This window comes from Nicotiana tomentosiformis, chromosome 1, assembly GCF_000390325.3.
Source record: "Nicotiana tomentosiformis chromosome 1, ASM39032v3, whole genome shotgun sequence".
Lineage (NCBI taxonomy): Eukaryota > Viridiplantae > Streptophyta > Magnoliopsida > Solanales > Solanaceae > Nicotiana > Nicotiana tomentosiformis.
In genome coordinates this window covers 129160476-129188059 of record NC_090812.1, presented here as the reverse complement: position 1 = coordinate 129188059, position 27584 = coordinate 129160476, and the positions used below count along the sequence as shown (strand labels likewise).

Below are 27584 nucleotides of genomic sequence, written 5' to 3'. Positions count from 1 at the left end.
AAATCCAGAAGAGATTTACAAATATTAGAACAAGATTACAAATTCATCATCTTATTTCTTCTTTATTTCTCATTTCCGTCAACACCTATGCTCACGCCCATGCGAGTAGTTCCCCCTTGTATCTGAAAATGGAATGCCACTTTTGCTTCTGGTAAGTTTTTCTTCTTCCTCCTATCTTTCTTTTTTCGTTTTTGGGGGAAAGATTCTTCTAAATAGAATATGCGCTCTGAACCTTGCATTGGTTAGTTGAAGCAACAGAAATGATACTCTTTTTTCTACTTTTAGATTTAGAACAGCATTGTAAGATTTGTTTCAAGAGATACTCAATTAATGAGAAAGTTGGTCTTACAGTTGAGCAAGAGAAGATAATATTCAATGGTCCATTTTGTAAAAGGTGGAATTCATGAATTAAAAGGTGGAATTTAAAGATCATATCTTTGATTTCACAGTGGCGTAGTCACTTTTTTCTTTGGGTTGATAAATTACTGACATTTCAAAACTGACAGTGGTGTAGTCACCTATGTAACATTGACTCTTTGTCTTGCTTTGACGTATCCGTGTTCAAGTGGTACCAAATGCTTACCATACATGTGATGTAGGTATTTTACGACTTGATTGTACTAATTTGAATTCTAATTATGGAAATTATTTGCATCTGTTCAGGAAACAAGTGAAGATAGTTTAGGAGAAACTTTGAAACTTCAATGTGATACCACATTTTAAATAAAACAAAAGTATACCGCTTTTGGGATCCATAGTAGCATATGTTTTCTAGTAAAAATAATGACATTGAATATCCTTAATGATCATGTATAAATATGTCTTTCAATGTGTTAATTAATAAGTGTTGAAGACATGATTATGTAAATAAAAGTGTACCATCTCTAACAACTTAATCTTTTAGATGAGATGGTCACACACTTCAACAATAAGATGAAGCCTTTGGCAAATTCATTTAAATGTCAACCATACTATTTGGTGAACATTGTAGCTCGACCAGATATGACTGTTTCATGTATGCCAAATCTATATATGATTTGGTTCTTAATAAATTTGACCACATTAACTTGCTTGACTGATTCTGTTGACTAGGCTTACCCTCTTGGTGAAGTAGTCCATTGTCATGAAGATACACTCGTGTTTTTTTTTGAAGGAGAGATTTCCTCAGTGAAACCCATTCTCTTCCCTTGAACGGCTAATGTTGAAGATCGATATATTATTCAGTTGGTACCCTCTTTCCTCACTCACGGTTATTGCTAAGAAGTATCATTGGCAGATTAAAAGAACGAGAGATTCTTGTAAATGTGTGAGGTATTAAGAAGCATTAAAGGAATGTGAAAAGAACTTGTAAATAAAGTGAGTATTGTAAATTGAACATGAAGAATTTGAATTATTTGATAACAAGAGAAACTTGATATGTTGGATGCAGATGATGATGGCCACTACTATATAGTATATACAGTCAATTAGCCTATTTATAAATACTAAAACTAGCTGCTGGGCTGCCTTTTCCATTTGGGCACCTTCTTCTAGATTTCCTCCATCATTCTTGCATATTTGGTTCATTGCATAAAATCTTAAGAAGGATAGGCGGCTTGATTGGCTGACTCCTCCATTCTAGGGGTTGTATCATCTGACCAACGGATCCTCATCCGTCCACGATTTGTGAGAAGTTAGTAGCTGACTGGTTCTTCTAACTGTAAGAGCTTCCTTGAACTTGGTCAGATGTGGTAACCCTCATATGCCATTCTAAATTGGGTTATAGCTTTCTCTTGAATTTAGTTTTTTGGATAGCCCATTTCTGGGTGTAATCTTGGCCCAACCAAGCCCATTTTAGGCCTGATCTATCGTTGTGGACAATTATTGTCCCCCAGTGGAGTAGCTTCAAGGATTTGGTTTTTGACTCGGCTGTATTAATCCTTCAGTTCATCTGTGTCAAATTTTGGCATTAACAATAGGAAAAGAAGAACAAGTCCCCAATCATAGAAGCTAGAATCCCAAATTCTTTTTAATCAAGAACCTATCAAAAAAGGCAAAAAGATAAAGCAGAACTGCAAGAAGCAGATGAAAAATCGCCCTTAATACAGTAAATAATATATTTTTTGAGTATAAACATTTTTTGGTGTTTTAAAGAGAATCTCTTACATTAATATTTTTTGCAGGCTAATGTTATGAAAGTATATAATCAACCAAAATCTGGAGAACAATAGCTGGTGATTAGGTGGAGTCTTCAACAGTCAGTGAGCTGTGTATATCCTACTCTGTAGGTGAAGAATGTCTGAAGATATGGGCTGCTTTGCAGCAGATCTTAAACCTGTGACGAAACCACCGACAGTGCAAAAAGAGAGGAGTGAAGAAGAAGAGGCTATTGTAAGTTCGTTAATCCTACCTCTGATATGTGATACTGTAGCTTTCCTTTTAGTGTCCAAAAAAACACATTGTAGCTTTTTTTTTGGGGTCCTATTTTGACTGTGGGTATTCAAGTAGGATACCATAGGGATATCCTCTCAGATTTGTATTTAAATGAGTCTTCCTGCTGCTTTATAGCATTAGTTCTGGGCAGCGACAGATTGAAATAAAAAGCAAAAAGTTCTTCCTTCAAAACCATGTCAGAGACGTAGTTAATGGTTCTTTTTGAATATGAACCTCCTCTTGGCATCTGAAAAAAATGTCCCTAATTATCTTAGGCTAATGGTGGGAAAGGAGATAGTCAACAAAAAGATGGAGCTGAAATTACTGGTGATGTAATGGCTTCAACAGTCACTGAACAATGTTTATCCTCCCCTGAAGGTGGTGAAGATTTGTCGGCATATACACTTAAAACTCAGTCGAAACCACCAATGGTGGACAAAGAGAGAAGTGAAGAGCAAGAGACTATTGTAAGTCATTAATCCTACTTCTCAGTGTCTACACATTTTTACTTTCTCTGCCACTTTGCCAAACTGATTGTCATTTAAATAGCAGCATTTTAAGTACAGATGTTAAAAGGAGATCCAGTTTTGAATTTGTGTTTAATTGCATCCTTTTGTTTCTTTTTACGATAGTTCAGAGCAGATATAGATGCAAATAATAAATTGTTCCTTAAACTAATTACGAAACATAATTACTGGTTATGTGGTTACTTTACTAATATGAATCTGCTCATGGTACTTTCAAGTTTCAAAAGTTCTTTGTCAATGACTCTCTCTAGGCTAATGGTAAGGAAGGTTATAATCCTGCGCAGAAAGTGATGATGTTGTGGGTGGAGTCTTCAACAGCCAGTGAAATCTGGGGAGCTTTTGGGGCTCCACTTGAAACTCTGACCAAAGAACCAGTATTTAAGAAAAAGAACGAAGAAGAAGACGCTTTAGAAAATTTGCCAAACTGATTGTGGCGTTCATACTTATTTTATATGGATTCTTCATTTGCCTTGATGTGCCCATACTGAACGAGTGTAACATGGGTGTGGGTTTGTGTGAATTATTTATAGTATTCTAAAATGTGTACCTGTTGGCCGTAGCTGAGTCGATAGAACATATATTCTTGTTGCTGCTGTTATTTAAATTAGTTACAGAAATGAAAGACATTCTATTTCATATTTCTATTTATTTGCACCTTAGGGTACTTCTGATAATAGTTTTGGATTGAAACGGAAGAAAACATAGTTTAGGTGCCAATTTCCTAACCCCTTAGTTAATCTATTATTTTATCTTTGATATCCACTTGCAACATAATGATGAGATCAAATTTAATAGCTTCGCTGTCTTTTTCGTTTTCTTTCCCATTTTAGTTTGCAACATTTGTTTCGTTTGTGCATTGAAGTGAAGAACGTGTTAGCGTAAAACACCTAATAATATCTGATTTTATCATAGCCTTTGGCAATTGAATTTAGAGGTTTATTAAGGAGACTGCCTTGCAGGTGCATGCTGCAACAGATGCGAAACAAGTGATGGTTTTGGAGACTGAATTATTTGGCACAAGGGAAAGTTTTGTGATGCAGGCACTTCTTGTGAGTATACTTAAAATTCAGACCTCATGTTTAAGTCCTTGCTTTCAACAACTGTGATAGCTTAAGATTACCAACTTTTTTAGCGGGCGCCTAGATATTTTGACTTTAAAGGAAGCAGATGGGAAACATGCCAGAGGTGTGGTGAAGAAAATCATGGAGCAGCAGGTTGTAGCCCTCTTGAAAAGAAGAAACGGCCATGCTTTCGCTGTGGGCATTATGGGCATAATGGAAAATATTGCAAGAAGGTCTGGTAACAATTGTTTCACCAGTTTCATTCTCTGACAAACTTTAATATATGTTATGTCGACACTTGGAGCATACCTTTTCCCTGGGCTGTCTTTTAGTTATTTCTCCTGTTCCCCGCCCATGTTAGATGAACGTGAGTTTGCACCTGTATTAAACTGGTATGGTCAACTTGGTGCAGTTCTGATGTGTATTGAAGGATCCAAATGATATGCACATATCTATGTTCTACCCATTAAGTCAAGGAACTGAAGAGCTTGGTTGACAGGGCTTGGTTCTCTTTGCACCCTTGAAGAAGTAACTTAGAAAAACTTGTTATAGGCGTCTAACCATAGTGGCAAAATCCGAAATGATATGTTAAATATGTCCAATTATATCTGAGTTCTCTTTCTCTCTCTCTCTCTCTCTCTCTCTCTCTCTCTCTCTCTCTCTCACACACACACACACACACACACACACACACAAAAACTTTGTTCTATTGAGTTCTCTTTAGGTTATTTCTTCTCTCTGTCTTTTATTTTGTTGTTTCTCTAACGATTTTTAATTATATTTCCATCTGTTGCCTAAGTTTAACATCCATTTGATCTCCTTCTCTCACCTTTCTAGTTTCTTGTGAGATGTTTTAAATTTGAGTTATCTTTTTGCTCATGCTCTTAATACCTCTTGGAAGTTGGTGTTCTTTTGAGAATTAGCTAGTTAAGCATGTAATCATCATTGGGGGTTGATTTGATAAAAAGACCTTGGACCTAACTCAACGCTAAAAGCTAGTTCATAAGGTGAGGATTGCCTAAAATCATATTAGGAGTCCAGAAAATCCACATCCAACTGAAGTGGGCTCAACACTCCCCTCACGCCTAGGCCTGCAAACTGGAGCGTGGACAACATAATAGGGGCCCAACATCGGTAACAATAAATAAATTGGGATGGGCGTGACTCTAATACCATGATAAATGGACTTTGGCCCTAACTCAACCCCAAAAGCTAGCTCATGAGGTGAGGATTGTCCAAGCCATTTAAGGAGACCAATTGCTCCAACCCCATCCGATGTGGGACTTACCAAAACTCCTTCGCACGCCCAGGCTTGGCATCTGGAGCGTGATTAATATATGGAGGCCCAACATCGGCAAACAATGAATTGGGGTGAATCTGGCTCTGATACCATGATAAATAGACCTTGGGCCTAACTCAACCCTAAAAGCTAGCTCATGAGGTGAGGATTGCCCAAGACCATATAAGAGTCCAGGAAATTCACATTCCACCGATGTGGGACTCAACACATCCGCTGCTCAAATCTTTTCCGTTTAGTTTATGGCTGTATTTGTGGTATACATTTTATTTCCTTGTCCAACAAAATAAATAGTTGGGGGTATTTGTGATGGTTTCTGCATGTACAGTCTCATGCTAAATTTGGGGGTAATGGGAATTTTTTTTTTTTTTTTTTTGCTTAAATGCTTCCTGTTCAACAGAAAATATTTTGATAACAAAATTTTTGGCTGTGGTAGTTTTACATAGACTAACAAACATTGAAATATCACAAAGTTACCCTGTATGGCTACTTCATAAGCGTAGCATGAAGTATCCTGAGATTATGCAGGTTCATTTATGATTAGTATTCCTCTAATGTATTCAATCTTCTCTAAGTTTACCAAAGTTAATACAGATGAAAAGAAGAAAAAGAACAAGAAATAGAAGAAGATAAAGAAAAAAGATAGTGCCGACTAAGTTTGATTAGGACGCCAATTGGTCAATTCTTCCTATGATTCTACTATAGTAGAACTTGGACATAAAACAACATAAATATAGCCCTCTGATCGGGAATAGAGTAAGAAGATAAGAAGATACACTCAATTGCACCAATATAGCTTATGTGTATTATGGCAAAGATTAAGAAAGCACATGTAAGTGTGTAACCAATAACTATAAAAGAAGTCTGTGATGATATAAAGGATAGCTCATTACACAATTCGTAATGTAGCTTCTTCTTGTACTTATTTTGAAGCACTCTCTTGTTGCCGAAGTTAATGTATTTATCTTTAACAATAAAAAAAGAATAGTTGGGATGGAAGATAGAGTAAGGATGTTAACCACTTGGTTTAGGGAGAGAAGCCTATTAATCAGATCACAGACGCTTGGTGCCATATAACCCGGAAAAGCTTTAATACATTTGACGCATATGACATATATAGATTCATTTACTTTAACAGATTAGATACCTTGATATGAACATAGATTCATATAAATTTGATCAATTAGATATCTTTATATGAATCCACATTGTTTGAGCCATCTCAACTAACGTCTAGTCGTGGTCTCAGTGATTTTATGAAAGGTCAAGATGATCAATGAAGAAAATCTTATCATTTGTTGAAAAATTAATGAAACTCCTTCTTGCACTAGAAGTATTATACCTTTGATTCAGTTCCAATTTCATGCTCATTTATAGGCATTTCATATCATGGATATCAACAAAGAAGAAGTATTACATAAATAATAGTTGCGATGATAACAATAATAAATGAAAAATGAATAAATGATTTTCGTCAAGGGAGACTGCTCATAACATCTTATCACTAAGAAAAATATTTTACTTGTAATTGAAACCAAATCCAAGTTCGTTCAACTTAGAAAAATGTGATTCCACTGATGACTTCTTAGTAGTCTTACTATTTCAGGACCCATAGATTCTGTATGGATTAAGAATTTATTTTTCTTTGACCAAGGTTGTTTTCTAAGTTTGTTGATTTAAGTAAAGAAAGCATGTTCTTAGCAAATAAGGTTTTCGGTTAGATAGCAGATCATGAACTCGTGCTTGTTCCACAATTTGAAGCAATCTGGCAATATTTGGCTCAATTATTTACTTCATCTTCTTCCTTACTGTTATTTTTTGAGGCTTTACCTTTCCTTACCTTTATTATGCTATCTTCCCTTTTTTCCCCTTTCTTTTACTTTTCTTCTAGGGGGAGGGGGTGGCAAGGAACTGATATTAAGATGAAGTCCATATTTTTGTTTCCAGATCAGAGGTTGCTTCACTTGCAAGAGAAGAGGCCATTTAGCCCGAGACTGTCCTGATACTAAAATACAGATACTACAAGATCAATCTTGTGAATTTTGTTTAAAATGTGGTGACACAGGACATGACATGTTCACTTGTAAAGATTGTTACTCCTCTAGTGATCTTGAGGTATGTGAGGTTTATCAACTTTATCTGGTATTAGCATACATCGTCGTTTAGTAGGCAATTATTGTAGTTTATACTATGGTGCCTATTGAGTCATTACTTTTGGAAACTATTCTCTTGAACTTCTAAAACAAATAATAGTCATTCCATACATTGCTGTTGTGCATATGCTTTTCTTGAGCCGAGGGTCTATTGGAGTCTGCCTCTCTACTCCACAAGGTAGGGGTAAGATCTGCGTACACACTACCCTCTTCAGACCCAAGTACCCAACTATGTGGGATTACGCTAGGTATGTTGTTGTTGTTGTAATGGTCATACCATAATCCGTAATTTACTGACGGCAATCTTTTAAGCTCTTACTTAGACTATTACATTAATGTTCGATTATGCAATTATTGATGTGGATTTGTTAATATTCTGTAGCATTTATGAGAAAATCCTCTTAAGTACACTTACCATTTCTAAAAAAAGAAAAATCCTCTTAAATATGCTTTCTGTAATTTTATGTTGTTGACTGTGTGAACTAAAACAGCTTTTTGGTCAGTTATTTTTTGTAATAACTATGGTGTTTGGGTGACGTTGTGCGTGCCTCGACAATTTACTGTGTACCTGCAACTTCTCACCAGGACACGTACTCGGTAACTCCCGCCGACCAAGGACTGAGCAGAATATAGTTTTATTCCCCACAAATGAGAAGTCGCCAAGCTAAGCCCCTCCCACACAAGGGCGACTGGTTGGGGAAAGAAGCCGAAAGCAATAGCCTATTTCGAGATTGGTAGGAACCCAATTCTGAACATGAACCATATAAGAAATATCTATTAAACTGATAACAAGAGTTACATTACCATTTTTCGAAAGAGAAATCCTTCCAGTAATATTGGCCATTTACCTCACTTGCCTCACATTTCATCAAGTTGTCATGTTAGAGACATAACCATTGAATAAATAAATACAAGTCATGCTATCCCAGGTGATGCCTAGTTTAGTGTAGCACCTAGATTCTGCCTTCTCCTTACTGAGTGCCTAATCATACTCAGAGAAGAGTTTGATCCCGGCTCACAAGGAACACGGGAAAAAATACTCAAGTTTTTTGTTTCTCTTTTGGGATTTGAGCCTCAGTCTCTTATGATTTTCAATCCATCTTTATTGGTCGCTACGCCATAGCCTTGGGTGCAACATTCTAGTCCTTTATTTTGATTACTTTTCTGAAAGTAGTATATTGTAAGAAATATTCATGCTAAACTAATGGTGAATTTGATGGTTCAACCTGGATAGAAAATTCAATGCTGGGTTTGCAAAGCTTTTGGCCATCTTTGCTGCATTGATTACAAAGATTATAGACCAAGACAAGCATCTTGCTACAACTGTGGAAACCTTGGTCATTTAGGTTCAGTAAGTCATATCTGCTACTTTCTACAACTTCTATCAGTCAATGCTCATAGCATATTGATTTTATTTTATCCTCTGTCCGTGCAGGATTGCTTAAATCTATGTTGGAACATTCGCCCAGCTTCTCTTAGCTGCAACACAGGTGAGACTGGTCCTTCCAGTGAAGGCAATAATGCAGTAGATCATACATTGCAAGAAGGAAAGGATGGAGATATATATCTTTTATGTGAAGACAGCAAATCTGCGAAGGTATGGCTCTGTAGATCAAGAAGCTATTGAGTTTGTTTGCATTCAGAGGATGCCTCTCTTTCTTTGTGTTTATGTTTGTGTACCATTTCTGGAAATAGTAGAGGGCTTTGCCATGTGATATCTTCTCCCCAACATATAGTTGATTTCCTTGGGGATTTATGTCATTCTTCTCTAGTAGTCTCACAATGGGATTGTTCAAGTCATGCTTGATGAAAATCCTGTAGCCTCAGAAATCATGGTTCAAAAGTTTCAAACATGAATGTGACATAGGACACCTTCCAGATAGGTTGTCTGAATATATCAATACAGAGTGATGTGTGCATTTTCCTTCAGAGGCTGCACATAAATGTTGGAATTTAAAGAAAACTTGCAGATATTTACGAAAGTACAAATAAATTATTGAAGTGATAGTTGTATTAATAAGATTAATTATTAGTCCAATAAAATTCAGTACTTCCTCTGTCCCATTAAATTGACCTGGTTTGACTTTAAGCGTAAAATGTTAAAAAAAAGAACGAGTGTGTACCATCTTGGTACCATTTTAATAAAAGATTTTACTTATAAAAAAAAAAAACAAAAAAAGGAAGGATGATTGTATTGCCTCTGATAAAGAAACACTGTGAGTGACAGTTTGAGATGTAAATGGATGGAGTAGATAGTTGAAAAGAAGTAACATTAAGGTTGAAGTAATATAAGGTGGTATTTAGTTTATAGTATTTTGAATTGTTGAAAGGAGAAAGTTTGGCATTTACCCCTCTTTCTGCTCTTCCAAGTCCAGGATCTTCTTCAGCAAATGGTGAGTCTGCTTACTCTGCCACCCCTGTAATCTTTAACCCCTGTGCCAGAAGTGATGTGTAATGCTAACCTAGGCAACTTTCAATAATGATGGATTGGTGTTTGAATAAAACTTATAGATAAATTTGGGGGTACTTTTGTTTGAATTATCGTGTGATCTTCGAGACAATAATCTGCTTCCATGTGACTACTGAGAGTAAGCATTATTGTCCTGCTTTAAGTAGGAGAAAAGAAAGTTACGGTGTACCAAGTGTGGTTACAGTTGATTCAGGTGCAACTCCAATGAAGTCATAGAGTAACTTCAGCCCAGTATGTGGTGATGTTAGGGATTATCTGCAGATTTTAAGAAGAAGAAAAGGCTTCTTGTATTTCTGTGTATTTTTTACCTCCCTAAGCAAAAGTATTTATACACTAGGTCCTATGACTATTTTAGGAAGGAAGTAAAATTACAATCAATCAGAATAAAATCAAATCTCAATCAGAATCAAATCTTTCTCAATCAGAATCAAAATTTTCATAATAATTAAGCCAATCAACACTCCCCCTCAAGTTGGTGCAAAGATGTCGCACATGCCCAACTTGCAAACTAGTGTATGAAAAGTCTGTTTGTTGAGATCCTTGGTAAACACATCAACTAACTATTTTTGCGATGACACATGAAACAAACTCAATACACTAGTTGCAATTTTTTTTTGATGTAGTGTCGATCAATTTCCACATGCTTTGTTCGGTCATGCTGGATTGGATTATGAGCTATACTGATGGCATTCTTATTGTCACAATACAAGGAAAGTTTTTCCTTTTCACACAGTCTCAATTCCTCTAGTAGTTTTTGTAGCCTAAGCAGTTCGCAAACACCTTGGGCCATAGCTCTATATTCTGCCTCCGCACTTGATCTAGCAACTACACTTTGCTTCTTGCTTCTCCAAGTAACCAAGTTTCCTCCTACGAGCGTACAATAACTGATGTAGATCTTCTGTTATCCAGAGATCCAACCCAATCCGCGTCTGTAAAGGCTTCTATTTGGAGGTGATCATGTTTGGAGAAAAGTAGACTTTTCCCTGGAGCAGACTTCAGATACCGCAAAATGTGAAAGACAACTTGCATATGAGGATCTCGGGGATCATGGATGAACTGACTCACCAGGCTAACTGAATAGGCTATGTCTGGTCTAGTGTGAGAGAGATAAATGGGTCTTCCAACCAACCTCTGATATCTCTCCTTATCAACTGACTCTCCAACTCAGCTTTGTAGCTTGTGATTGCTTTCAACTGGCGATTCTATGGGTGTACAACCTGTCACAGAGGCGGATCTAGGATATCTAGAACATGAGTGCACCATAAAAGAAAGGAGGGGAAAAAAGTATAAAGTGAGAATTGATCCTTGTTTCTTTGAGTAAATAATTAAGTATTGAACCAAGTGCACCATTCAACCTTTATGGAGCATGGGTGCAAATACATAATATTGGACGAATTCTAGAAAATATATACATAAAATACCTAGTTTGGCGAAAGGATCATGGGTTCACCAGCCCCATAATTGAGGCTATAGATCCGCCCCTGACCTGTTATACCAGTTTCTTTCAAGAGATCCAGAATATACTTCCTCTGAGAAATAAAGATTCCTCTTTTTGATCTAGAAACCTAATTCCCAAGAAGTACTGCAATTTTCCTAGATCTTTGATCTCAAATTCATGTGCCAACAACTTCTTCAATCGGGTCATCTTTTCTTTGTCATCTCCTGTCATTACTATGTCATCAACATAAACTATGAGAAGAATGAGTTTACCCGTATGATGTCTTATGAAGAGGGTGTGATCAACATTGCTTTGTTGGTAACCAAAGGAGATCATTGCTTTGCATAATCTGTCAATTTGACAAGCTCTGGGAGATTGCTTCAGTCCGTACAATGCTTTCTTCCATATGCATACCTTTCCTTGACTTTGTGCAGTATCAAATCCAGGAGGAATCTCCATATACACCTTTTCTTCTAAGTCTTCATGAAGAAATGCATTCTTCACATCAAACTGTTGCAAGTCCCAATCAAGATTAGCTGCACAAGACAAAAGAATTCTAATAGTGTTTATCTTAGCTAGGAGGGGAAATGGCTCTTGATAGTCCACTCCATAAGTCTGAGTAAATCCCTTAGCCACCAATCTTGCTTTGAATCTTTGAATCGAGCCATCAGCTTTGTGCTTCATAGCGAAGACCCATTTGCAGCTAACCAACTTCTTGTCTGATGGTGAAATGACAAGTTCTCAAGTCTCATTTTTTGACAAGGCCTTCAATCATAGCTTACTTCCATTTAGGATCTGCAAAAGCTTCCCTCCAATTTTGGGGAATAGACACAGAAGAAATAGACAAGGCAAAGGCTCTATAGAAGGGAGACAAAGAATTATAGGAGACAAAATTAGATACAGGGTGTTTGGTGGTGCAAGATCTGACTCCTTTTCTGTGAACAATAGGTTCATCTAACTCATTGGGAAATGTAGATAACTCACTAGTAGAAGAAGGTTCAATTTCGGTAGATTGCATGATGGCTTCTTGTGCTCCATTTCTCATTGAGTAAGTTTTCAAATCAGGCCTATCCAGATGCCCAATAGTCTCCCTTGAATTCTTTCTCCAATTTCAATTTCCCCTATGACAATGTCATCAAGAGGTCCAGTAATGGAACTAGGTAGAATCACCTCTTCCTCCTTACTGCTCTCTCCTTGAAGATGTGATGAGGTAATACTGAAATAGAGCTCAGATTCTCGAAAAGTAACGTTCATGCTAACAAAAGATCTCCTAGAGGGAGAATGATAGCATTTGTAACCTTTATGTGTCGGAGAATACCTAATGAAAACACACTTTATAGCTCTAGGATCAAGTTTCCTAGAATTTCTAGTGTGGACAATACAAACACACCTAAACACCTTTTGAGGAATAATATTTTCATTCTTACCCTTTAAAGCTTCCAGAGGACTTTGAAAATTGAGGGTTTTAAGTGGCATTCTGTTGATAAGATATGCAGCCACTAGAATAGCATCCCCCAATAAGGTTTTGGTAGATGCATGGTGAACATAAGAGATCTTGCTACTTCTAACAAATGCCTATTTTTTCTTTCAGCTACCCCATTTTATGCACTAGTGTAAGGACAACTAGTCTGATGGACTATCCCATTGGACTCCAAATAAGCACTAAATCTTTTATTCATGTATTCGCTGCCATTGTCAGTTCTCAAGATTTTTATTTTGGCATCAAACTGAGTACAAATCATCTTATGAAATGACTGAAAACAAGAGAAAACTTCACTTTCGGCTTTTAACAAATATACCCAAGTCATCCTAGTGCAACAATCAATAAAAGTAACAAACCATCGATTATCAAATAAAGAAACAGTTTGGGCAGGACTCCATACATCAGAATGAATAGTCATAAACGGAGTTGTGCTTCTATTATCACTCATAGGATAAAAGTTTCTAGTATGCTTGACATATTCACACGCATCACAGAACAAAGATTCAAATTGAGCCCTTGAAAACAAATCGGGATATAACTTCTTCAAAACAAAGAATGATGGTTGTCTTAACCGTCTATGCCGCTGTATTATTTCTTGGTTGACATTACTTTCCCAAAAAAGGCTTGACCAGAGTTTTGAATTCCATCTAATATATACAAGTCATCATGCAATCTACCACTGCCAATCCTTTTCCCTATTTGAAGATCCTGAAAAATTCAATGATCGGGAGAGAACTCAATTTTACAGTTTAGAGCTTTCGTGATGGCAACAACAACAACCCAGTGGGATCCCACAAGTGGAGTCTGGAGTTTAGAGCTTTCGTGATGGCACTAACAGATAAAAGATTGACATGGAACTCAGGGACATGGAAGACAGATGATAGTTTAATATTAGGAGTACAAACGACAAAACCTGTTCCAGAGATAGGTGTTAAAGAACCATTGGCTATTTTAATATTATCTCCTTTGAGACACGGAGAATAGTTTTGAATGCCTTTAGAAGAGCCTGTCATGTGTCTATTTGCACCAGAATCAACAATCCAAGAATTAAGGTGAGCAGCAAAGGCAGTACCTGATTGCACATAATTGGATGTGGCAACATTAGTGGAGTCAAGTTTGGCCAGGAGGCGATGGAGAAGCTGAATTTCATCCGAAGACAAGATTTCTCCTGAAACCGTCTCCTTAAATGTCTCCATATTTTCTGCCCACTCAGAAGGAAATCTGAAGAAAATTGCTCAAAAATGATTTGTCTCGCCGGAAACCAAATCTGTCTCGACGGAACCGGAAGGAATTTGTGTTGCAGACAGCCACCAAGAGAGAAAAAGCTCACCTCTTTGGTAGAAACGGAACCCTAGTGCTGCGAGGGAGATAACTCACCTAAAAAAGACACCAATGGCTCTGATACCATGTAGATTTTAAGAAGAAGAAAATGCTTCTTGTATTTCTGTGTATTTCTTACATCCTAAGCAAAGGTATTTATACACTAGGTCCTATCTTTAGAGTGCTTCTATAAGGTGCAAGCTTTTGGTTCACACTTTAGCTAGCTTCATTAATTATTACAATCGTCTGCAATAGCATATGTCATGGGACGTCATCTTGCATACTATTTGTTAGCTCACCTATAATTAACAAATACGGGTTCAATGCAGATCCTGGTGTAAACTCTTGTTTATGAACACTCTTTTGTATGTCCTACCATTGTGCTCACACTTGTGACAGGTATTTCATGCATGTCTTTTATCACATTTACATAATGTGATTTTTTTTCCAACATCGCTCAAAATTCTTTTTGGCACTTCGTCATATGCTTTCTCCTGGCCAATTAAATTTTATGTCAAGACCCTTCATCCTCATAAATTTCCATCAATTTTCTCAACAAGATGCATGTTGGCACTCATCATCCTAAAGAGTGAAGTTTTGCCTCTCTGAGGCAACCGTAGCTTTAATCTATTCAACTGATTTTTAGGACATCAGGTTCAAGAAAAATTACCAGAATTAGGAAGTTGATAGTAAGGTGCATCTGATCAGAAAATTTGAGAAGAAGAAGCTCACTACTTAGCCATATGAGATGAGATCTGACAGAAGGAGAACCTTTACTTTCGAGGCTTGCTATATTACACTCTCTAACCTGGCAGTAATGTCACACAGTGGTCTTGGCAAATTCTTTGAAAGAACAACGCATATCTTGAAAGGGCATGTTTTGCTTAGATTGCTATGCATGAAGCTCTTCTGATACACCAAAAGACACCCTATTAATCTGGAACAAGAAAGCACCAAAGAGAGGTTAGACACCCAGAACAAAGTTCCAGCTTGTGTTTGGGCAGTATGGAAAGAAAGGAACATGAAACACAATGAATGTAGATTTAGGGCTTTACACTGCTGGAAATACATATGTTTACAATTATCAGCTTTGGTGTAATTTAAAGCCTTGAGCCCATAAATGATATACATGCTATGATGGATTTACTTAGCTCCACGCATAGCTAAAAGGGAGAGTGATCCTTTCTAGCCTTTTTTTTTTTCCATATACAACCAGCGCCACTTTGTGATTTGATATGAATAAATATCTTACTTATAAAAAAGGAGAGAGAAAAAAAAAGATTAGAAATCAGTGCCTTTCCTTTGCATGTGTCCCAAGAGGGATGGAGGGGAAAATGACTTGCTAAATTGTAGTGTAAACATGTACATTATATGGATTTGAATAAATGCTAGGTGATTTCTTTTCATCTATCCAAGCTTTGGTGTACAGAGTTAGAGTTACCTAGTACCTTGCTTAGTTGGCTTAATGCTTGAGTGGAATCTTATTGGTTTTGAAAATGCATGACATGACACCAGGAGAGCAGTGACGTCTTAGGCTCTGAAGTTGCTCCCAAGAAGATCCACAGATCAAGATGGAGGAAGCGCAAGCGAAGGCAAAAGAAAACTCTAAAAATAACTGAGGATGGAAGATGGGAAATGGCAGACAGTGCCATGCAACAGCAATGCCAGTCTTCGGAAGACCCAAAATCAAATGTGTTGGTGAAACCGGCAGCAACATTCAGGAACCATTATGGTGTTTACTTTGGAGGACAGAGTAGTATGCAGTGTCAGTCATCTAAGCTACCTAGATCAGACGTTTGGGTGAATCCTACCGCAACTTTAGCGAATCATAATGGTGGATGCTATACTCCACCCGGCCTTCTAAACCAATGTCCACAACAAATTTCCATTCAGGAGAGCAGAATTGAGAATTCAAATACTTTGCAATAAGCTCTGTACTAGACGTACCAAACATCAAGACTTTAGATTTTAACTCAAACAGTTGAAGGCCCTGAAGGGCTCTGTTTACTTTCTGATCAATTGCCGGCAGTAATGGAATCATAGGAATCCCATTATGCTTATTTGTAAACCCTTTTCTTATGATAGGACAATAAAGAAAGATGATTTAGTCAGTTTACTGTACACGGTTGATATTTTATCGCTGTTTTCTACAGAAAGTTCCTTAAGAATTTACTGCAAAACACCCTTAATGAACTCAGCTCAAATGTACCCAGCACATGGGTCGCCCTTTTTTAATCCTTTTGTTCTTTCTTTCTTGTTGAATTTTTTTCAAACGATGTAATAAAATATATAGTACAGTACTAGGGAAATATCAGTCAAGTTTCAAGTAATAGAACAGCTTAAAACTTGCCTCTTCAGTGTGCGGTGTCATCACTTAAGATCTGCTAATGACTCTTATATTGAAGGGTGTTGCTGACGTCTATGAGGTGCTTACGTATCTTGAATTCCAAATTTTTTCCAACCAAATCTCATCCCTAAATTACTATATTCTGGTTTAATCTTGGGTAACAAAATTATGGCACGTTTGGTAGGAAGGAATATATTTCAATTTTTCCATGTTTGGTTGGTTTAAATATTTGGAAAAATATTTTCCTTCAATTGGTAGAGGAACATTTTTCAAAACTCTTTTTCAACATTCCACACCCTATACCCCACCCCCACATACCACCTCACCCATCCCACCCCGAAACCCCCGCCCGCCCACCCCTTCCCGCCTCCCACCCCGCACCCCACCCAACTCCCCGCCTGCACCCCCTCCCCCATCCCGCCCCCTCGGTCCCTCCCACCTCCATTCCCATCCCATAGTGTTTGTCTAAATTATATATTTTCTAAAAAAATATTTTTCAGAAAAAAACAGTCCACTCATCAACCAAACATGGGAAATATGTGATAAAATCACTCATTTTCCAAAAAAAATATTTTCAAGTTCATACCAAACACACCCTCTATCTACCTATCAAAAGAAAATGTTTAATGATTATAGAAAACGATGGAAAAGATGGACAAATAGTCACTTTTCAGACTGCTAATCAAGAATTCATCATTGTATTAAAACTATTCAAACTTAAGTGCTTTTTTAGTACAGAAAATAAATTTGAACAAAAATATCTGAAGCTAAAACACGAAAAATTCTAGCATAGCGTGCTGGACTTCGAAGCTTTTATATGTGAAACTCCAGCACAGTGTGTTAGAGTCAAAACATTCTTGGAGTTAAAAAATGGGGAGGGGGGGGGGGGGGGCATAAGCATAGAAAACCTCTCCAAATTAAAATTAAAACTGCTAAACAAGTTCTTAATTTAATACCAAAAAATACTAAAGTCAGCTAATAAGTAAAAAAAAACAAACCCTAAAAATGGATTTTTTTAATTGTTAACCCTAATTTTTATTCTCTCTTCATCTTCTATGCGATAAAGGAAAAAATAATCAATTTGTAAACTACAAAGAAAAATGTAACGATCCGATCGGTCGTTTTGGGTTGGTTAGTTTCGTTCCGGGAAGGTTTTGGGTTGATTTGGACCCTTTGGTTCTTGGTTTAGAAGCTTAAGTTGGAAATGTTGACCAAAGTTTGACTTTTGTGAAAACGACCTCGGAACAGTATTTTGATGACTCTGATAGGTTCGTATCGTGATTTTGGACTTGGGCGTATGCCTTGAATTTGAATTCGGAGGTCCCTAGGTTGATTTGACTTGTTTTACCAAAAGTTGGCCTTTTGAGGTTTAGAAGTTTCTCTAAGTTTGATCGTGGGTTGACTTTGTGACTATCGGGGTTCGGAATTTGGTTTTGGGACTTGGAATATGTCCTTTTTGCTATTTGAAACTTGTCTGCAAAATTTGGTGTCATTTGGAGTTGGTTTGATAGGATTCAGACGCTTGGTTGTCATTCTAGAGGTTCTTGAGTATTCTTTTGAAATTCATGCGTTTTGATGTCCGATTCATGGTTCTAGGTGTTATTTTGGTATTTTGATTGCGTGAGCGAGTTCATATGATGTTTTTAGACTTGTGTGGATATTTGGTTTGTAGCCTCGAGGGCTCGAGTGAGTTTCAGACGTGTTTCAGATTGGAGTGAATTCATTTTTGGGTTGTCGGTGCTGTAGTTATCGCAATCGCAAGCACCAGCCTCACAATTGCGAAGTGAGCAGTAGGGGAGCAGGTATCGCAATTGCGATGCCTCACTCGCAATTGCGAAGTGTGGGCTAGTCTGGTTAGTTTCGCATTTGCGATAGGAGCAGGCTTCGCAATTGTGAAGCCAGTGTCGCATTTGCGACTTCCTCTTAGGCTGTCAGGAGCCGCAATTGCGAGACTTTCTTCGCAATTGCGAACTCAGTGTCGCAATTGCGACATCTGCAACTGAACAAAGGGTTGGAAAGACGGGATTTCATCTCATTTTAGAACCCTAGGCTTGGTAGGAGGCGATTTGGAGAGGGAATTTTCACCTACAATAATTGGGTAAGTAGTTTTGATCAATTTCCAACTATATTTCATGATTATATATGAGATTTAACATCAAATTTATGAGAATCAAAGAGAAATTGTGGGGACTTTTATCTAAGTTTTGAAAAATTAAAAATTTGGGATTTGAGAGTCAAATTGGACTCGGATTTGAAAATAAAATACTTATATAGACTCGTGGGGTTATGGGTAGTCAAGATCTACCCTTGGACTCAGGTTTTGACTGGGCGGGCCCGGGGTTGACTTTTGGAGAATTTTGTAAAGATCATAGCTTTATTGATTAAAATTGGTTTCTCTTGCATTGTTTGATGATATTAAGTCATTTTTGGTTAGATTTGAGCCGTGCGAAGGCGAATTATAAGGGAAAAACTATTTTGAGTGTTGATTTGGCCTAGTTGAGGTAAGTATCTTGTCTAACTTTATGTGTGGGAACTACCCCTTAGGATTTGGATTGTTTGAACTATTCGAATTATGTGAAAGACGTGTACATGAGGTGACGAGTGTGTACACGGGCTTATATGTGATATTTGACCGGCTTAGACCCTTAGATTTCATATAAACACCTAATTGAAGTTATTATTATTTGTTATATTTTTCGTTGTTAATTATATTCTCACATGCTTTAATTGAACTTGTCATTGCATGTTCTAGTTTCCATCATCAAGTTACTCTTATGTGCATTTATTTGTAATAGTTGTTACATTTTGTTTCTTCTATTGTTGAGTTATTCTCATGCATTTAGACTTAGTCGCTAATTCATGCGGTTGCATCGGATTCTGTTATCACAGGTATTGTTCCAGTCTGTCATAGGGATGCATCAGTCTTATTTGATCTGGATTTCACTTATTCATATGTGTCATCTTACTTTGCTCCGTATTTGGATATATCAGTGATTCTTTGAGTGCTCCCATATATATGTGTCCACGTTTGTGGGAGATTCTATTATTGTGGATTGTGTTTATCGGTCGTGTTTAGTCACTATTGGTGGTTATGAAATCGGAGTTGATCTATTGCTACTTGGTATGGTTTACTTTGACGTGATCTTGGGCATGGATTGGCTGTCACCCTATCACGCTATTCTAGACTGTCACGCCAAAACCGTGACATTGGCTATGCCAGGTTTGCCGCTGTTGGAGTGGAGGGGTACACTGGATTATATTACTAGCAGAGTTGTGTCCTTTCTAAAGGCATAATGGATGGTTGAGAAGGGGTGTAAAGCATATCTAGCCTTTGTGAGGGACATTAGTGCTGGTACTCCTACTATTGAGTCAGTTCCGATAGTGAGAGATTTCTCCGATGTGTTCCTAGTAGACCTACCGGTCATGCCGCCCGATAGGGATATCGATTTTGGTATTGACCTGGTACCGGGCACTCAGCCTATTTCTATTCCACCATATTGTATGGCACCAATGGAGTTGAAGGAGTTAAATGAACAACTTCTGGAGTTGCTTGATAAGGGTTTCATCCGGCCGAGTGTTTCACCTTGGGGTGCTCCGGTTCTATTTGTGAAGAAGAAGGATTGTTATATGCGGATGTGTATTGATTATAGACAGGTGAACAAAGTTACAGTGAAGAGCAGGTACCCATTACTGAGCATTGATGACTTGTTTGATCAGCTTCAAGGTGCTAGAGTGTTTTCGAAGATTGATTTGAGGTCTTGGTATCATCAGCTGAAGATTCGGGATCCGGATATCCCAAAGATTGCTTTCAGGACTCGGCATGGTCACTACGAGTTTCTAGTGATATCATTTGGGATGACCAACACCCCAACAACATTTATGCACCCGATGAACACTGTATTTCGGCCGTATCTTGATTCTTTCGTCATCATGTTTATTGACATCTTAGTATATTCTCGCAGCCTGGAGGATCATGAGCAGCACTTGAGAATCATGGTCTAGATCTTGAGGGATAAGAATTTATATACAAAATTCTCCAAATATGAGTTCTGGCTTGCTTTAGTGGCATTTTTGGGTCATGTGGTGTCTAGTGAGGGGATCAAGGTAAATCCGAAGAAGATTGAGGCAGTTAAGAGTTGGCCTAGACCGTCTTCAGCTACTGAGATTTGGAGTTTCCTTGGTGGACCGGATATTATCGGTTTCGTAGAGGGTTTCTCATCCATTGCTGCACCTTTGACTAGATTGACCCAGAAAGATGCTCCTTTAAGATTTTCCAACGAGTGTGAGGTGAGCTTTCAAAGCTCAAGACTGCATTGACTACGACCCCAGTGTTGGTGTTGCCTACAAGTTTGGGGTCTTACACTATATATTGTGATGCATCACGTATTGGGCTTGGCACGATATTGATGCAAGATGGTAGGGTGATTGCCTACGCATCTCGGTAGTTGAAGATTCATGAGAAGAATTACCCTGTTCATGACTTAGAATTGGTAGCTATTGTTCACGCATTGAAGATTGGAGGCACTATCTGTATGGTGCTCCATGCGAGGTTTATACCGACCATCGGAGTCTCCAGCATCTGTTCAAGAAGAAGGACCTTAATTTGCGGTAGTGGAGATGGTTACAGTTGCTGAAAGACTATGATATTACCATACTATATCATCCGAAAAGGCCAATGTGGTGGTCGATGCCTTGAGTAGAAAGGCTGAGAGTATGGACAATTTGGCATATTTACTAGCAGCAGAGAGGCCACTAGCCATGGACGTTCAGGCTTTGGCCAATCAGTTAGTGAGGCGGGATGTTTCGGAGCCTAGCCGGGTTCTTGCTTGCGTAGTTTCTCAGTCTTCTTTGTATGAGCGCATCAGAGCAGGTTAGTATGACGACCCCTATTTGCTTGTCCTTAAGGACACAGTGCAGCACGGCGATGCCAATGAGGTTTCTATTGGAGATGACTAGGTGTTTCGGATGCAGGGCCGGATATGTGCGTCCAATGTAGATGGGTTGCGTGAGTTGATCCTTGAGGAGGCCCACAGTTCGCAGTATTCCATTCATCCGAGTGTTGCCAAGATGTATCAGGATTTGAGGCAGCGTTATTGGTGGAGAAGAATGATGAAAGATATAGTATGGCTCGGTTCTTGAACTGTCAGCAGGTGAAGTACGAGCATCAGAGGCCGAGCAGTTTGCTTCAGATACTTGAGATTCCCGAGTGAAGTGGGAGCATGTTACCATAGATTTTGTTGTTGGGCTTCCATGGACTTTGAAGAAATTTGACGCAATGTGGGTTATTGTGGATAGATTGACCAAGTCTCTGCACTTCATTCCGGTTGTGACTACCTATTCTTCAGAGCAGCTGCCCCAGATCTATATCCGTGAGATTGTTCACCATCATGGTGTGTCGGTGTCCATTATCTCTGAACTAGGCACACAGTTCACATCGTATTTTTGGAGAGCTGTGCATCGTGAGTTAGGACACGAGTTCAGTTGTGTAAGGACCCGTAAAAATTTAAACTAAAAACTCGGGGTTTCATGGTGCCGAGATAGATCCCTGTATTATATTAGTAGGTTCGGACTTTTTGGATTGAACAGTACCCTACGGACTGAGAGGAAAATGTTTCGCAGAAGAACGCATTTCTGCAACCTATTATACGACCGCATAATCACTCTGCGGATCGCATAATGGCCATAGAGTGAAGCAGTAAGTTTGGCCAACTTGAGGTCAGTTTTGCGGTCGATTATGCGACCGCATAATCGATATGCGGACTGCATATCGATCGCATAATCCCTCTTGAGTTTTTGCGGAGGTAGTTCTGCGGTGCATTATGCGACCGCAGAACGAGTATGCGGACCGCATACTGGTCGCATACCTGGGCCGTAAGTTCAGGCCCCTGAGGGCCATTTCTGCGGTCACTTTGCGGACCGCATAACCATTATGCGGTCGCATATGCGACCGCAGACCTGTGTCGGGCACCCATTTTTTCTTAATTTAAAACCCGACCCCCATTCCGTTAAAACACCCATTTAGCCCATTTTGAAGCTCATTTATCATATTTCTAGTGTGAGAGAGAGAGGGTTCTAGAGGGAGGGCCTAATTCCCACCAATTAATCTTCAACCATCACTCAAAGCTTGAAAATATTCAAGTAGAGTACCAAATTCTTCATCCAAAAAGGTAAGACTTCATCACCCTAGCTCTTAATTTCAAACATAGCTATAATGGGGTATTAATAAGATGGTCCATGGGTGTGAAAGTTATTTATTTTGCATGCATGTGATAAAGAGTGTGGGAAAAATAAGAAGTGAACTAGAACCATGAACGTTTTCCTAATTTTGGGTTCAATTTGTATATTGCTAAAATAGATTGAGGTTGCTAAGGGTTCCGAAAAATTGTAGAGTCTATAGAAGCGCAATTGAGGTATGTTGGCTAAACTTTCTCTCTTGGAATTGAATTCCATAATGTTTCAGTAAGTTTCAAAGTGTGGGTTACGTATTAAAATATTATGGCTTTGAGTCGTGTTTCAATGAAAGATAGAATTGTCTAAAAGCTTTTGTACTAAATTCATGCCCATTAGTGGTTGCTTTAACTAATGCTTTGATTTATAAATATATCCAGGGTGATTCGAGTTCTATATACTCATGTGTTGAAATTGTACATTGTCATTTCTGGGGGGAGAGTATTGCAAGAGTAAATGGTGTATTGACTGTTTATGATTTTTCATGTGTGTTTCTATTATTGGTTGGTATGCTTCATTCTTTGGGAAGAAACCATTTGTGTTTGAAGTTTTCATTTCAAATGGATTTGAAGTATATGATTTTTAAAATATCCTATATGTTGATACTTGATGGTGATCTTTGAAATTGAAAGAGGTGAAAGTGTGGAATATGAAATACGGCCATTGTGCCAGGAATAAAGAATCTTGTGAATGGCCTAATGAGCCAAGGAAATATTGTCGTTGTGAATGACTAGAAATACTAATGAGAATTCATACAATGTGAAAGATGTTGAGGTGATTACAATTGTATTTATGATATTTCTGTTTGCAAATCAAATCAAAACTATTTTTGGGAGCATCATTAGCAATACCGAGGAAGGGTGGGTCATAAGGCCCACATCTGAAACTACACGTGACGGTGTAGGGGTGGATTGTGATATTATTCCCCTTAATTGGGATGAAACTAGAACCTTTGTGGATTGGAAAAGTCAACCCGCACGGCATATGTGGGAAGACGGCCTAGCTGATCGGGTGGAGATCAGACGCCATATTGCGCATATGGTGGTACTACTCTTGGTAACAACTTTCTTTCGCATCACATGTTTAACCACATTATTCGTGGGGAGATGGCCTAGCCGATCGGGCGTGATCGGACTCCGTGCTAACAAAGACGGTGGTATATTGGTGCTAATGATCTCCCAACCAAAATTATATATGAAGTTTGTATTTTGAGAATTCTTATGTTTTAACTGGACGTTTGGATATTATTGATTGTGACTTGCTGTTCCTGTGTGTTGCCTTTTCTTATATGGGCATTCTATTTTGAAAGAGGATTTTTAGCCATACATACGAGTGCTATTCGACAGTACTAACGTCCCTTTTTCCGGGGGCGCTGCATCTTTAATGGATGCAGGTGGTTCTTCAGCAGGCGGCATTGATCAGTGATAGCAGTACACTCTATTCAGCTGATTTGGTGAGCCCAACTTCATTTCGGGGTCATGTATCTTTTGTTTCTCATGTACAGTGTTTTGAGGTATAGCCGGGGCCTTGTTGCCGGCATTTTCATATTACTCTTCTATTGTATTTAGAGGCTCCGTAGACAGGTTGTGAGTTATGGTTGATGTTGGGAATTGAACTAGAAATATTGGTACTTGAATTTTTTTCATTAATTCTATAAACTCGTAATGTTTTGAAAATTATGAATGAAGCTACTAATGGGAATGAAAAGGAAGTTGTTAATAAAATCTTTTCAGTGATTGATTAATGGAGTACATCTCCTCTTTATTCATGGATGAGTTTGGGTAGAAGTAAGTCTAATAGGCTTGCTCGGCTGGGTTCTCTCGGTTGAGCGCCGGTCGCGCTCCCTGAGTTTGGGACGTGACAAGTTGAGTCCAACATTTCACCCCTAGACGGACGGGTAGTCCGAGCGCACCATTCAGATCTTGGAGGATATGCTACATGCCTGTGTTATGGATTTCAGGGGTTCATAGGATCCGTTTCTACCGTTTGTAGAGTTCTCCTATAACAACAGTTACCAATTGAGTATTTAAATGACTCCTTATACGAGGCCTTATATGGGAGACAATGTCGTTCTCCAGTTGGTTGGTTTGAGACGGAATAGGCTAGGTTGTTGGGCACTGATTTGGTTTGGGATGCCTTGGAGAAAGTCAAGTTGATTCAGGATCGGCTTCATACAACTCAGTCTAAACAGAAGAGTTATGCTGATCGGAGGGCTCGTGATGTAGCATTTATGGTGGGAGAGAGGGTTTTGCTTCGGGTTTTACCCATCAAGAGTGTGATGAGGTTCGGGAAGAAGGGCAAGTTGAGACCTAGGTATATTGGTCCTTTTGAGATCCTTAAGAGAGTTGGCAAGGTGGCCTACAGACTTGCATTGCCACCTAGCTTATTGGCAGTTCACCTGGTGTTCTATGTTTCCATGATCTTTAAGTATTATGGTGATCCATCACAAGTATTATATTTCAGCTCAATTCGATTGGACAAGGATTTGACTTACGATGAGGAGCCAGTGGCTATCTTGGATAGGCAGGTCCGGAAGTTGAGGTCAAAGAGCACTGCTTTAGTAGAGGTTTAATGGAGGGGTCATGCGGTCGAGGAGGTGACCTGGGAGACCGAGCACGACATGTGGAGATGTTATCCTTACCTTTTTGGTACTTCAGGTATGTCTCTATGCACGTTTGAGGATAAACATTTGTTTTAAGAGGGGGAGAATATAACGACCCGACTAGTCATTTTGTGTACTTGAGCCCCATTTCCCCTTTTGATGCTTCACACATGTGTATTTGTGGTTTTACGACTTGCAGGGTTGTTAATTTCGTTCCGGGAAGGTTTTGGGTTGATTTGGAGCCTTTGGTTCTTGGTTTAGAAGCTTAAGTTGGAAATGTTGACCGAAGTTTGACTTTTATGAAAACGACCCCGAAACGGTATTTTGATGGCTCTGATAGGTTCATATCGTTATTTTGAACTTAGGCGTATGCCCGGAATTTGAATTCGGGGATCCCTAGGTTAATTTGACTTGTTTTGCTGAAAGTTGGCAATTTGAGGTTTAGAAGTTTTCCTAGGTTTGACCGTAGGTTGACTTGTGGCTATCAGGTTCAGAATTTGGTTTTGGGAATTGGAATAGGCTCTTTTTACTATTTGGAAGTCTGCAAAATTTGGTGTAATTTGGAGTTGGTTTGATAGGATTCGGACGCTTGGTTGCAATTCTAGAGGTTCTTGAGTTTTCCTTTGAAATTCACACATTTTGATGTCCGATTCATGATTGTAGGTGTTATTTTTGTGTTTTGATCACGCGAGCGAGTTCATATGATGTTTTTAAATGTGTGTGAATATTTGGTTTGGAGCCCCGAAGGCTCGGGTGTGTTTCGGACGTATTTCGAATTAGATTGAACTCATTTTTTGGTTGGGATACCTTTCCTTGTTGAGTTGTTTCTCATCCCTTTTGTTGCTATTGAGATTATTGTACACATTGTGATTGAGCCTTGGGTTATATTATATGTTGTGGTATCACCAGTATTGTTGATTTTGGCAATGTTGTGACATATGTACACGTGTGGTGCGAGTTGATTATTGTGTTGTGATATGATGCACATGCAGCGATATAAGGGTAGGGGTTGATGTGCATGCAGCGAGATAAGATGGGATTTATACGTGTGTCTCTAGTAAGGGAATTACTTGAAGCCACACAGTGAGATAAGGGGACTAAAGCGCGTGTAGCTTTTTCGAAAAAAAAACATTTTAAAACTAAATGCAAGGCTCACATAGCGATATAAGGAAGATTGTGATTGTAAATTGTAAAATGTGGATATGAGGTGTGGTGCCTCAGTTGTGATTCTTGTTGTATACTCTATGTTGAAAAGGCTTGTTGATTTAATGGCTGTTGTTACTCTTTAATTTGTTTTACTAGTATTTGACTGAATTGGATTATTTGTTGTTCTTATCATATGCTCATTCTTGTTGTCCTTTATTGCTTTATTATCCGTTGTTAGTCTCACCTCATTGTACTGCTTTGTTGTCATTTACTTCATGCTTCCGTCATTAGATTATATCATATTCTGTCCAGGTTTCTTTTATCTAGCTGGCATCGACCTAGCCTCGTCACTACTCTACCGAGGTTAGGCTTGATACTTACTAGGTATAGTTGTAGTGTACTCATGCTATGTTTTTGCATATTTTTGTGCAGATCCAGGTACATCTGTTCGTGCCGGATGCCGATGATTTGATCAATTACTTTGGAGACTTCAAGGTATACCTGCTTGACGCTCGCAGGTCTGCTTTCGGCTATATTACTGTATATTTCCAGTTCAAAACAGTATTGTATTTAGAGACTCTAAGTGTATTTCTGTTAGAGCTTATGACTCAGTTTCACCCGATTTTGGGAATATTGTGATTGTTATTCGGTATTGATGCTATCATGAGACTTATCAGCTTTATTTAATTTTCTTAGTCATTATTTCTGTCGAATTCTCTTGTATGTTAGGCTTACCTTGTCTTAGAGACTATGTGCCATCACGACTACCTCAGGTGGGATTTTGGGGTCGTGACACAAAAACATACACTACTAAACAAAAGCTATTTTTCGACTGAAAAATTCTTACCGAAATAAGGCAATCGGAATTTCTGACCGCTTCGGTCGGAAATATAAATAAAATTATATTTTCATTTATTTAATAATTTTTGCCTCCAAATTTGGACCATTTCCGTCGATCAATTACGCGGAAAATGTCGAGAAAATATAATTCGAGGATTCCGACCGAATCGGTCGCAAAAATTTAAAAATTAAAATAAATTTTCCGGCGATTTGGTCGGAAATGCTAAAAAATTTAGGTTTGACTGGTCAAGAGATTTGCG

At 38.4% G+C, this 27584-nt stretch overlaps 1 protein-coding gene across 5 annotated transcripts; it reads left to right on the top strand.

Moving 5' to 3' along the window:
- LOC104084555 (uncharacterized) lies at window positions 1-27186 on the top strand. 5 transcript variants are annotated; one of them, XR_683639.4, is made up of 10 exons: window positions 1-151; window positions 2163-2370; window positions 2688-2879; window positions 3899-3988; window positions 4072-4233; window positions 7245-7412; window positions 8685-8801; window positions 8886-9047; window positions 14491-14560; window positions 15677-15741. XR_683639.4 is itself a non-coding variant. In XM_070191435.1 (9 exons), the coding sequence occupies exons 2-9, from the start codon at window positions 2275-2277 to the stop codon at window positions 27121-27123; spliced, it is 1194 nt and encodes a 397-aa protein (XP_070047536.1). In that variant the 5' UTR covers window positions 1-151; window positions 2163-2274; the 3' UTR covers window positions 27124-27186. The 5 variants fall into 5 exon arrangements, 4 of the variants coding, with proteins under 4 accessions (XP_070047536.1, XP_070047540.1, XP_009586740.1 ...); XM_070191435.1 differs by lacking the exons at window positions 14491-14560; window positions 15677-15741 and adding an exon at window positions 26917-27186; XM_070191439.1 differs by lacking the exons at window positions 14491-14560; window positions 15677-15741 and adding an exon at window positions 24130-24473.
- Window positions 27187-27584: the final 398 nt, after the last annotated feature.